At 34.5% G+C, this 13,413-nt stretch overlaps 1 protein-coding gene across 1 annotated transcript; it reads left to right on the top strand.

The window, feature by feature from the left end:
* Positions 1-5,842: 5,842 nt before the first annotated feature.
* On the top strand, positions 5,843-11,423 carry LOC130733966 (potassium transporter 1). Its single transcript, XM_057586257.1, has 9 exons — positions 5,843-6,057; positions 6,498-6,741; positions 7,298-7,543; positions 8,298-8,348; positions 8,423-8,683; positions 8,749-8,801; positions 9,166-9,280; positions 9,362-9,616; positions 10,302-11,423. The coding sequence occupies exons 1-9, from the start codon at positions 6,013-6,015 to the stop codon at positions 11,282-11,284; spliced, it is 2,253 nt and encodes a 750-aa protein (XP_057442240.1). The 5' UTR covers positions 5,843-6,012; the 3' UTR covers positions 11,285-11,423.
* Positions 11,424-13,413: the final 1,990 nt, after the last annotated feature.

Here is a 13,413-nt window from a genome sequence, read left to right as displayed (position 1 = left end):
CTACAATGGTCATGACATGATGTACTAGCTTATCTTTTGAATGGTCCCTGCCCAGTTCTAGACCTTTATAAGTTTCCTTGGTGTATCTCACCAAGTGCCTAAGGGGAAGGACAACTATCACACAAACGACCCAGGTATCTACTATATTATATAGTTCCCACTCAAAATTTACAAACCTCCATCCACCTATATAAAACTTGGGTTATGCAAAACTCATTGTCGCGACCCATTTGCGATTCCGATTTTTCCTGTGCGTTCCTCTATGAATTCTAAGATAGGTTCTGGCGACAGGATTCCAGAACTCGAAACAGGTTTCTCAGAATTAAAGCAAACGATCCAAAGTCGGTGTGAATCGTTTTAACCTGAAAAACTACTTTTTGCAGTTGATGTCGGACGATAAAACTTTCTTCTGAAGAAAGATTAGAAACATCGAAAGAAATGGGTGTACGCGTGTGGAATCTTCGTTTGAAGCTTCTAATAGAAAAAGTCTTCATCAACAGTTTACTTTAAGGTTCTTGAGCTATCAGATATTCAGTTTCGGCAAACTTCCGAGAATTGGAATCAGACGTTCGTACATTCCAGGGTTTCGTATCGAAACGCTTGTCATGGAAAGGATTAAGAGAAATTCTAACATTCCTCTGAAGATTTTTGGAATTAGTTCCAAAAGTGCTTTAAGAGTAAATTAATCGTTTACTAACGCTCTTGCCCTAGGCGTAAGCGAATAAGACTCGTGCTATAACTTATATCGACTTTAATACTATTCTTAGTCTTTTCCTGAACTTTCTCCTTCATAAATTTAGTCCATTTGGTAAACACTTGTTCAGGTTTCCGTCACGATACATCGAAACCTAATCGTGAATATGAATTTAATTAATTTATTCTAAGCTTAAAAACTTGGGTCTCACAATCGTAGGTAACATGGCGAAAAGTCCCCGGTATAGGGGTGCTCGCTCTCTAGCGTGATCCTATGTTTGACAATATAGCTCAGAGCTTCTGAAGGGTAACCACCCTAACGGCTACTGCACAAACCCAAATGAATAAGCTCATGTGGAGCCAGGGATACCATCTGTCTTGTCTTCCAAGCGATGTAGCTCTCCGCAGTTGCAGTCACAACAAATGCCGCACAAATATTATATAGTGGTCCTTGATACCTTATACATGTCATGGGAGTCATTTGACACCACCTTTGTCTGTTGGGAACCTTAATCTGTGGGAAAGCAGAAATCAATTCTCTAAAATTTACAGTTTTGACCATTTGTTACATGTCATAGTCCATAAAAATGAACTTTGCCATCTTTTACTGGTCAAAGCATCTGGTGACTTCAGTGGAACTTGTATCATGGAACTGTGGGAGAAATTGTGCATTGATCTTCGTGTTAGAGAGGTAAGTTTCATGATACTTCTAGTAAGAACAACATCCCTCTCCGTATTTTTTTTTTTGATTTATCTAAGTATGTGGTATTAAAACTTGGTTTGAGAAATGGGGGTACACGGTTGCAGGTGGATGCTTTGGCACCACACTTGATCTTTATGTGAATGCAGTGGATCTTTTTTTGCGACTCTAGACCTTCGGTCTTTCTTGAGTGTATTTGAGAGGTCGAATGTTAAGAAGATGGAAGATATAATTGGCCGGTATGCTTGGGTGAATTGGGTTAGTCCTGGGTCCTTCAGGGCATTTCTTATCCGGTTGATTGAAGCTCGTGACCTTGATAATATTATTTATATCATCAATGCAATGAAAGGTATAGGTGGTGGTCTCTTTCTCAATTCACTTGTTGATGTGGTAAATGGAAATCTTTTAAAAAAGAAATTTGATGTTACAACCATTTCCTGTGATTTTTCTCTATACTCTTTTAACATCATACTCAATGGGAAGCTTCAAATGTCAGCTGACTTTGCGATCGTGGCAAAGGATTCAACCATTGGGGCTTTAAAGGCTCAAATCTATGATCTTGTGGTTCATCGTGTTGGGAAGATAGTCAATGGTTCGTGGAAGTTATTTGATGTTGAAAATGATGTATTAGTTGATACTTTCTTTGAGCCTTCTTACTGTATTATGCTTGAAGCTTCAGACCCAGAAAACCAGTTGAAGTATCAAAAAGTTGAACCATGGGAAGTCCATTGCAGCTGCCGGGCAAATGACGATGATGGTGAATTTATGATTGAGTGTAGTAGTTGTCATCGTTGGAGTCACATAGAATGTTCTATTGAATACGACATTCGGGATTTTCTTTGCAAAAAAAATTGTATAAAGTATACAAAAAGTTATTTGTTAGTAAAGTTCTGTAATAATTTCTAAATATTGTATTAACAAAAGAAGAAGTTTTAACAGCCTCAAGTGCAATTCAGTAATTTAATAATTTATGTATGCATTGTAAGTTTTTGTTTTACTTATAACACATTCTAGCATTTCTACCAAAATTTATTTTCTTCTTTTGTGTTCTAGAAGCTTTTCCCCTAGATCTGTAAGCTTCTAGGGGAAGAGTTTCTAGTAAGAGAAAAGGAAGAAATAGGAAAACGAAGATGATGACAAAAATATTTTGGTGGTTGAGAGTGTTGGGGTGAATTCAAAGTGAGATTGAAAGGGTGGGGAGCTTTGGCAGAAGAGAGAAAGGGATGTGCTGGGTGGTGGTGAAAGGCAAGGTGATGCTCACCCAGCCGCCTAAATTTTACACATCCCCTTACATTCATGAAGTGCCCATAGTCTTCCATGATTTTGTAGTTAACATGTTGGATGTTGATGATGATGAGAATTGTGGATTTATGAGTGTTGCTTCCTTGTTGGGTATGGGCAATAAATGTGGTCTCAAGTGCGGCAAGCAATGATAAATGAGCTCACAACACATAATGCAATTTATTTGAAACTGTACGGGTCCACCAAACTGTACCAAAAGGTCCTACAAGCCCTGCATGTTTGTCTAAAGAAGTTTATCACAGAGGAGAAGTGGTTGACCATTCAGGACATGGGTCACCTTGTTGCTTCGGTGTATCGGGTTGTGTAGGTGGTATTGTCGCGTAAGAGCCGCTATACCTTCTTGCCTCCTACTGCTCCAATGCCACATCCCATGGACCACAGACTTATCTCTATACTACATGTCAAAAAATAATCACTAGGTGCATGTACTTAATGATTTTTACATTAGATACACATTATAGTGCATTAATTAGTGTGATTTAACACAAATATCAATCGTCTTGTAGGTGCACTTGTCCAACGGATTTCCTATGCCGGCTACTAATCCTCAATGACATCATCATTGTAACAAGCTCTTGGTTGAGAATTACCATACCTGGAAAAAATAACTAAATATCAAGAAATTCTTGCAGAACAAAACTCATTAAAGAACGATGAAATCGTAGATCTTACAGATGACTAATTTTACCCTATGCTAATGTTGTTATAGAATGTCGTAATATTCATAGATGATACAACTTGTAATGCTTTAATATTGTAATATTATTTATAAATTCATAGATAACTAAATGATGGTTTATAAAGAGATTAGTTGTCTGTTTAAGAACATAAAAACATAAATAAAGAAGATAAAAGAGTTTGATTCACCAAGGTAGATAGTTTTGTTGGGATTAGAGTTTCGTTGCTTGACCTCTATGTATCTTATTGACCCACATACAAATATTGTTCTATGCAATTGACCCCCCCCCCCCCACCATTTCTTATCTTACTACCAGTCCCCCGGCGTAGAAGGTTCTCAACTCAGTTATATTAACCTTCAATCCCTTGATCAATTCACAATAGTGAGTAACATTAGCCATGGACGTTTGAAATAGACTAATGATCTAACCCTATCCCTAGACCTTAAAATCATTAGATGATTTTACCTAGTTCATATTTAAATAGCCAGTTCTCACCTTCCTATTAAATCTAAATTCATGTTCTAGGTGATCAATCCAAAACAAGAATGAAGCACAAGGTAAAAATCATTGAATCATGGAAAAGAAACATATGATTAACTCTATTTCAGACTCAAGAGTGTGTGAGTTCCCTACACAAGTTTGAATCAATCAAAATACCCAAGGGGATCAACCTAAGATATAGCATGAAGCATAAGAGAAAACTCATTGATTCTTTAACACAGAAACATGTATTTTGTATTAAAGGGGATCAAATAGATTACATGAGCATCAAAACAACTAATTCCAATCCGAACAAATGAGAAGTTAGCTATCCATTTCGATGGATAGCTTTAAAATCATGAAGAAGAAGAAAGAAGAACAGAAGACTCCGCGATGTCTCGCCGTGGAATTCGGTACCCAAGCTTCCGCTTCAACCTCCTAAGCTTTCTCCCTTGTTTCTCTCTCTAAAAGTGATCTATTTTCCCTTCTAAATATTATAGATTATAAAGAAGATCTGGAAAATCCCTTTTAAAGGGGTGCTGGCCGCCCTACTCTAGCATTGCATCAGGTGTATTGCTAAGCCAGAGTGCATTTCTTCAGAAGTAGTTTTCTTCCTTTGGCTTAGCATCATCACTCGTGGCTTAGCATCATCACTCGTGCTAAGCCAAAAAGACCTTCAAATCATTCAAAATACAATGCCTTGTTTTGGCTTAGCATCAGGAGCAATGCTAAGCCAAAATCTTCTTTTTCTAAATTCTTTTGCTTCTTTCCTACATAAACAAACTTATTAAACACATTATAGTTAAAATTCAACATATTACAACTAAAATTATATATCACAAATTCTAACCGAGGAGAGTAATTTTAATGGAAAATCTACATGATTAATAAAGATAAGTGCCTAAATTGTTCATTGAAACTAGGTAAAATATGCACTTATCACTGTTTAGTTCCAAATATAATACTATCATTGTGGGGTCCAATATTACTTCTTGTGGTACCATTATAGAGACAATTTATTTCATTAAAAATTAGTTTCAAAAAATATTATCAACCAGTATATATTCATTTATTAATTTTAAATTGAGATAGAAATATTTTAAATTAAAATAGAGATGAATAAATATATATAGAAATGCACAGTAGACTATGGATCCAGAGCCCATTTAAGAAATTTCTAGAGTTACTGGATTGCAGTAAAAAAGTAATTAAAATACTAAAACAGTGAAAATAAGATAACTATTATGATAAATTATGATAAATATAAGAATTCCTTTATGCAACTCATTAAACTTGCTCATAGGAAAGAGATATGTGCCAAATCATAGGACCCGACCTACAAGCAGCTTGTACCAAAAAAAATACCTATAAGAACTCAACAAAAGAGCCTATCATTGACTTTCAATTCATGGTCTATGGTGGAGGGAATTTTCATTCGTTATTTGGGATAAAAGAATTAATCTTATATGCAAAAGATATACTCCCTACCTTCCTTATTAACCGTCCACTTTGAAGAAAATAAGTTGTTCCTATATATCTGTTCATTTAGAGTTTCAAAAGAGCATTAAATGATGTTTTTTCTAAGAAATGCCCTTGCAGAACAATAAATGAGGAAAGATAATATTCATTTTAAAGGGTGAAATAGAAAATCAAATAATACTTTTATGAAAAGTAACAAAATTAATTGCACTCCTTAATATGTGACGTATTTCTTCTCTTCCTTAGCAGTTAAATAGGAACAAAGGGAGTATATGGGAAGAGTGATTTTTTAATGTTTCTCTAAAATTAACATTTGTGATTTTAAACATTCATTGTTTTTTACTCACATGACAATAAATTACCTCAATTTCAATTGATCTCAGGTGCATCTACATTCTAAGATTTAAAAAAGTTGCCTAACATTCATTTTGAAGGGTGACGGTAAGGTGTTAGGTTGGTTAATGAAGAGAGTTAAAGAGCATTGAATGCATTTTGCAACTTCTTTGGACACACACACCACTTGCCTTTCTACTACTTCAGTTCTTCTACTTTTCCATCCCTGTATTCTCTGCATTCTCCCCCTATATATTCTCTGTCTCATCATTTTCTTAATAACTTACCTCATCCTTGATCCTGCTAAGGCCTCACTTCTTAGTTCTTACTTCTTACCTTTCAGCCATGAACCCATCTGAGCAATATGTTGAACATGGAATATCTCAGCAGGTACCCTTTTCTTTTTTTCTTTTAGATATCCAATTATAGCCTAAAGCCTAAAAACTTGCATTGTCTCTGTCAACTTTTTCACCTTTTTTTTCAGTTATCCATTTCTTCACAGTCATGGAATGTTTTATTGTTTGCTCATGTTCTCTGAAATGTTTATTTCATTTCTTCAAATTTCATGTTCTATTAAGTTTGTGGATTACATTAGCACAGTGTTGGTTTTAACAGATTTTAATTAAATTCTAGCATGTCTTCTTTTGAATTTGTAAAAGATAATGAACAGGAGTCTGTTCTGACATATGGTGTTGGTACATAGAAGCTAATAGAATGCTAACTGCAGAAAGATGAAATTTTGTAGAAATTTTATTTGCTTTGTGTCATGGTGAAAGCTTAATGTTTATATTATGAACTAACTTGTAATGCTTGGGTTGTTTCTGTATCAGAATTTAAAGAGGAAATCCTGTGCCACTGTTCTAACTCTGGCTTACCAAAGTCTGGGAGTGGTTTATGGTGATCTCAGCACTTCCCCTCTTTATGTTTACAAGACCACATTCTCAGGGAAATTGAGACTCAAAGAAGATGATGAGGAAATTTTTGGGGTGCTTTCATTTATCTTCTGGACATTTACCATTATTGCTCTCTTCAAATATGTTTTCATTGTGATGTCTGCTGATGACAATGGGGAAGGTAAAATCTTGAATCGTGGTCCTTGTTCTTTAAGTAGCTTCTGGATTTCATAATTGATTCTGAGAAAAGAGAAGCTAATCCAAACAACCTTGGAATATTCTGTCATTTGTTCTTTTTAACTTTAAATAATTATGAGCATAGTTTTCCTCCTTTATTCTTAGATTTGTGAGATAAAATCAGCTCTAATATGATTGATCAATTAGCAGAATAATATTTCAAAATTAATTTACTTGTAACTAGCGTTCTTTGTTTTTACAATAAAAAGTTCCTGTCAATTTACTTCGACTTTGCATGTTGAAAAGTTATCTATGTGAGCCAGTTTTGCCTCTCAATGGCCCAGAACAAGAAAAATCTCTAGCTCAATGAGCATCTAAGAATTTCTTGTGTTCCTGAGGATATTTAGTGCATATCTGGGAACCCTTTTGTGATGGACTGATGCCAAAATTAATTCTCGGGAAGAAGCTTCTGAGAGTAGTTTTTGATTTCATAATTGATTCTGATGAAAGAGAAGTTGATTCAAACATGCTACTTCTCAATTGTTCACTTATTTGTGCAGGAGGCACCTTTGCATTGTACTCACTTCTCTGCCGACACGCGAGGCTAAGCATTCTACCTAATCAGCAACCAACAGATGCGCAGTTGTCTTCTTATGCAACAGAAAATTCTGAAGACACATGGCAGTCTTCTTTTCTAAAGATGTTCTTCGAAAAGCACCCGAGGTTCCAGAAAGGACTTCTGATCTTTGTTCTGTTAGGGACCTGTATGGCAATTGGTGATGGTGTGATTACTCCTGCAATATCAGGTAGTTGATCAGGAGCAGCCCTTGAGCTTCTTAATGATGTTTACTTCATGACTCCTGTAAGCTATCCTTTTATCTTTAGCCGTCTCGTGTTACTCGTACACGAAAAAAGTGAGCCTAGTATGTTCTAAGAACGCGTTCAGTGATGAAATTCTAAGGTTAATGGTTAATGTATATATTGAAAGGAAAGGGAATGCTGAGAATAATAAAATTGTATTGATAATGTGTGATTACAAAGGATAATACTAATCCTTATTAGTTTCTCCTATATTGCGTATGTGATCCATCATTGACTTTGTTATATATACATAAATGCAGTTCTTAGATGGAAGTTTTTGATGGTTACTAATTGCTAGAATTGATTATTTCTTGTAATCTCATCAGATAAAAACACATTTCAGACTAAGATTTCTACCTTTTACAGAAAATATACTAATTCTGGACATGCTTCTCAAGCATCAATAAAACAGATTAAATATTCCCATTGCTTAATGTAGTTGTGCATTTTATGGTGTTATGAATGATGTAATAATGTCTTGAGTACTTATGTGCAAGGAAAGGGAAAATCAATAAATGAAAGGGCATTGATGGTTATAATTATGAAATTTGGTGGAAAAGGAAAGTATTATTCTTCTTTCAAGGAATATTGTTTTGTGAAACATGTTTTGTAGTGGGACAAGGCTTTTGTTGTTGTTTCTGTTGTACTTTGACATTTATGAGTTAGTTCAGGAGTTAATATTTATATGTCTCCTTTCAGTTCTTTCCGCGGTTTCAGGAGTTCAAGTTAAAATCAATCAACTCCATGACAGTAAGCCTACCAAAAAATTTCAATTACCTTTAAATCTATTCATAGTTTTTAAAAATCCACATGTTTTTTTGCAGATTATGTTGTTATAATCTCATGTATTATTTTAGTGGGCCTTTTCTCCATTCAGCATCATGGGACACACAGAGTTGCCTTCATGTTTGCCCCAGTTGTTGCAGCATGGCTTTTGTGTATCAGTGGTATTGGTATATACAACATATTCCACTGGAATCCGCAAATATACCGAGCACTTTCTCCGGTCTATATGTTCAGATTCCTCAAAGCCACTGGTACTGAAGGATGGATGTCATTAAGTGGAGTGGTGCTTTCGATCACAGGTAATTGCAATAGTTGATTTTATTATCTTCTGAAGAGTTGTGAAACTAATTTTCATGTGTTTCAGGGGTGGAGACAATGTATGCTGACTTGGGTCATTTTTCTGCTCTCTCAATAAAGGTAAGTTCAGATTATGATTGGTCCTAGGACTTCTAATCTTCTTAACATGGTTTTTCATCATTATAACATGTTTGGGTGAAATTCCTAGAAGTACTTGAGGCTGACAAAATCACATTGAGGAAAAAGCAAAAAGACCAAGCTTTTGAGTTAACTTGAAAGTGATTTTAACTCTTCTCACAAGACATAAAAATAGCTTTTATAGTAAATGCATCCAAACATAAATTACTCAACTCACATTTACCAAAATCAATTTTGTCAAACTCAATTCTCTGCAAGATTACTTCTCCCGATGCTAAACCTAACATGCACTTAGTCTACCATACAAAAATGAATTCTGATTTTAACATTTGCACTTAAATCTCAGATAGCTTTCACATGTCTTGTATATCCCTGCCTGATTTTGGCATACATGGGAGAGGCTGCATTTCTCTCTAAGAACCACTCTGACATTCAAAGAAGTTTCTACAAAGCCATACCAGGCAAGAAACCATTTAAACAACTGCAATTGTCAATGTTATTTATGGTCTCTCAAGTGTAACTGTGCCAATGTTTTTCTGCAGAAACTGTATTTTGGCCAGTTTTCATAGTGGCCACTCTTGCTGCTGTTATAGGAAGTCAAGCAGTGATTTCTGCTACTTTTTCCATCATAAGCCAGTGCTGTGCATTGAATTGCTTCCCTCGCGTTAAGATTGTTCATACTTCAAGCAGAATTTATGGGCAGATTTATGTCCCAGAAATTAATTGGTTATTAATGTGCCTTTGTTTAGCTGTCACAATTGGCCTAAGGGATACAAACATGATGGGTCATGCATATGGTACACTTCTTTAAAAAGAACTTCTTTTCCACTGTGGTTACTTATGATATTTGAAGCATTGACAAGTAAACTTAGGTCCGTTTGGAAGAGTTAATTTGAGTTTGGCTTAAAACATAAGTGCTTATACAAGTGTCTGCTTATAGTTTATATTCTACCTATAAGCAGTTTTTAGCTTATTTTCATAAGCTACTCAAATTAGCTTATGAATAAGCGCTTATACGTACTTATAACCTGTTTTGAACTTACTTTGATAAGTTTATCAAATTAGCTTATTGGCGTAAGCCCTTATTGGCATAAGCGCTAAATTAATAGGGTGTTTGAATCACCGTTGTCATAATTGATTTTGTCAAAATTGATTATAGTAAATGTGAGTTGAAAGTAAAGTGATTTATGTTCGGATACAATTATGAAAAAAAGTGTTTTTGTAGGGCAATTTTATGAATTCTAATTGTAAAATCTCCTAATTGATTTATGTTCAACACTGAAACTACTCTTTCTAGCTTCTAGGAGAATTGATTTTGGGACTGATATCAATTTTCCAAAATGACTCACAAACATTTATATTGACAACCAAAATTGACTATTCTCTATCAGAATTGATTCTGAGTTTCTTCAATGGGAAACCAAACACACTCTGACCTGTTTACCTAGACACACTCTTAAACATTTTTTTTTGGGTTTGCAGGGCTGGCTATCACAACTGTTATGTTTGTGACAACATGCTTGATGACACTAGTGATTGTGATTGTGTGGAAGCAAGGGATAATAAAAGCCCTTGCATGTTTGCTCTTGTTTGGATCAATTGAACTTCTCTACATCTCAGCTTCTATTTGCAAAGTTCCTGAAGGAGGGTGGATCCCACTAGTGCTATCTTTCATTTTCATGGGGATAATGTTCACTTGGAACTATGGAACAATGAAGAAACACCAATTTGATGTGGAGAACAAGGTTTCAATGAGCAAGATACTATCCTTGGGACCTTGCTTAGGCATGGTCAGGGTCCCTGGAATAGGACTTGTCTTCAATAACTTGACTTCAGGAATCCCTGCCATTTTTGGCCATTTTGTTACAAATTTGCCAGCATTCCATCAGGTTTTGGTGTTTGTGTGTGCCAAATCTATTCAAGTCCCTCATGTCGGTGAAAATGAAAGGCTGGTCATTAGTAGAATTGGTCCAAAAGAGTACCACATGTTTCGTTGCATAGTCAGATATGGCTACAAGGATATGCAACAAGAGAATTACAATTTTGAGAACAACATGGTATCTGCGATAATACAATTTGTAGAAAAAGAAGAGGACATTCGAGAACAAACACATGAATTGTCCATGGATGATGCAATGGAAGACCTTGGTGCTTCATATTCACAACACACTTTGAATAGGTCATGTTGTGAAAAGAAACATGTCCAATTTTCAAGTGTTTCTGGCAATCTTGAAGGTCCTCCCCATAAAGATGAGTCTTTACAGATTTTACAAGCTAAAGAGTCTGGTGTTACATACATACTTGGCCATTCCTATGCAGAGGCAAAAAGACCATCCTCCATGTTGAAGAAATTTGCAATAGATGTTGTTTTTGCTTTTCTAAGCAAGAATTGCAGAGACCCTGATATTGTTCTGGATGTAGCTCATACTTCCTTGCTAGAAGTTGGTATGGTTTACCACGTCTAACTCTAACCTTATACATAGGTATCCACATAGAACAGAATACTAGAATAGTCAGTTTGTAAATGTTGGTCTAAGACTAGAACATTAACAATGACTTCTACACGCCAATGATCAAGATGAAATGGTTGTATATTTCCCATCATTGATCTCTAGCTAGGTGTCCATACCTAAGAATGTCATTCAAAAATTTGTTTCATACAAGAAAAGTAGAATATACACCAAATAAAGTTGCTTACAAAAATATTACACATTCTATCCTTCTTAAATACGGAAATGGGCTATCTAATGAGTAGATTTTAGATGATTTTATTATATGAAAATTTGCTATTTACCTCTATTCTTTTTATATAGGTAAGAATTATGTTAAAAAAATAATAATCAACATCCTCTCGTGCGGAAATTTTCCCATATTCCTTGTTGCAATTTAAAAAGTTGTTCAAAAAAAAAAAAAGGTAATCTATGAGTTAAGTTTCAACGACGTACCCAATGGACTAAAAGCATAAATACTAACTTTCAGAGCTAGACTCATTGTTTAGGAAAACCAAATATTTGGTCGAAAATGGTTGTGAGCATGCAAAAATAAAAGAAAGCGTAATTTATACCAAACTAGACTAAGTTGCGCGGGTGATAAATTGCATAAGACTAAAAAATATGTGTCTTTGAATATCTATCACAGTACTTATCATTGCAAATAAATACTTTTATTTACATTTGAAGTGTCTTTTTGGTATCTGCTTTACCTTTCACTCATTTCTTTGTTAGAATGAATGAGCTCGTACAGTGGAATCTATAAAAAAAATGAAGTACTTGCAAAGAAGTCATTCACGGTTGAATCCAAGTCAATTACATCCTCATCAAGTTTTTGAGTTGAAAGAGATCGGCCATACCTACAAAAAAACACTTATCATTTTGGTTGTTCACTTGCCAAGGAAATTCTTAGTATTTAAATATGTTTGTATTTACCCTATGCTCATTTATTTAGATGAAATAACACCTTCATGCTTTTGCATGCGTATTAATGCTAAAATTCACCTCGTTCCATGATAAATGAGTGATTGATCAAATCAATCACTCAAAAAATTGTGTTCGACCGAGATGTTTTAGGAAGAATAGACGACAGTCCAGTCACGATTTGTAATTCATCACACCCTATTATGGCGCACGATTTATGTTTCGAGCCTCATCTTTCTTTTATTACCATTTTATTGTTTTTCATAACTTCTACTCAAGAGCAAGGAACACATTCTTTCCACATTAAACAGTAGCAGATAAGATAACTAATTGTGATTTTTAAATAGTATCCTTGTGCTGATCTTACCCAGTATAGAGATTCATAATAATTCAGCAAAAACTTAATAGCCATAAGATGTCAACCAATTAATTAGCAAGGTGAAGTTTTTTTTTTTTTTGAAATTAAAGTGAAGTAATATTAGGTTTTACATCACTTCTTTTATAGAATTAAGATTGAGAATGATTGAGAAGAAAATAATACATTAGAGATATTAGTTAAAAACATACCAAACTTATAAGCAAAATAAGTAAGGTAACTAAGTAAGCATTACCTTGCGAGTGGTGATCTTGTTTCTGGAATCGGGAAGAGGTAATATGGTTTCCCATTACTCCAAGGATGATACATTAATTTATGAGTTTATGTTTTAGTTTTGGCTTTTCATGAATCATGATGAATTGTTTTATTATGTGGAATATTTAAGTTAAAGATTTACATCATGTATTAAAGGGAATTAAATTACACTTGATTATTTTATAGTAACACTTTTTTTTTTCCAACCAATTATACCTTACAAGTTTTACTTTAATGCTTGTCTAATAGGCTTGTCCGAAACCATTTATTATTGAGGTTCTTCATGTATATATTTAATAGTTTAGAAAATAACAGTTCTATAATTTTAGTGGGTATTGAAGGTTTAAAGAAGATAAAACAACACTTGATAAAATGTTTATAAATGGTAGAAAATGACACATAGGATAAAATGCTGATGTGGACACTTTGACAAATAGTGAAAATGTGAGGTGTCACTGTTACATTGTGCGCTTCACAATTACTATATTATAATAGATAGATGGGTCTCAAACTCTCAATAAATTTAAGGCTTAAATATGCTTTAAGTTTT

Source organism: Lotus japonicus, chromosome 1 (assembly GCF_012489685.1).
Source record: "Lotus japonicus ecotype B-129 chromosome 1, LjGifu_v1.2".
NCBI lineage: Eukaryota > Viridiplantae > Streptophyta > Magnoliopsida > Fabales > Fabaceae > Lotus > Lotus japonicus.
This window is presented reverse-complemented; position numbering and strand designations above follow the sequence as displayed.

Coding starts and splice junctions, on each gene's coding strand:
- LOC130733966 (XM_057586257.1), top strand. CDS start 6,013: ATGAACCCATCTGAGCAATATGTTGAACATGGAATATCTCAGCAG. Junction 6,742..7,297: donor TGCTGATGACAATGGGGAAG/GTAAAATCTTGA, acceptor TTATTTGTGCAG/GAGGCACCTTTGCATTGTAC. Junction 8,802..9,165: donor TTTCTGCTCTCTCAATAAAG/GTAAGTTCAGAT, acceptor CTTAAATCTCAG/ATAGCTTTCACATGTCTTGT.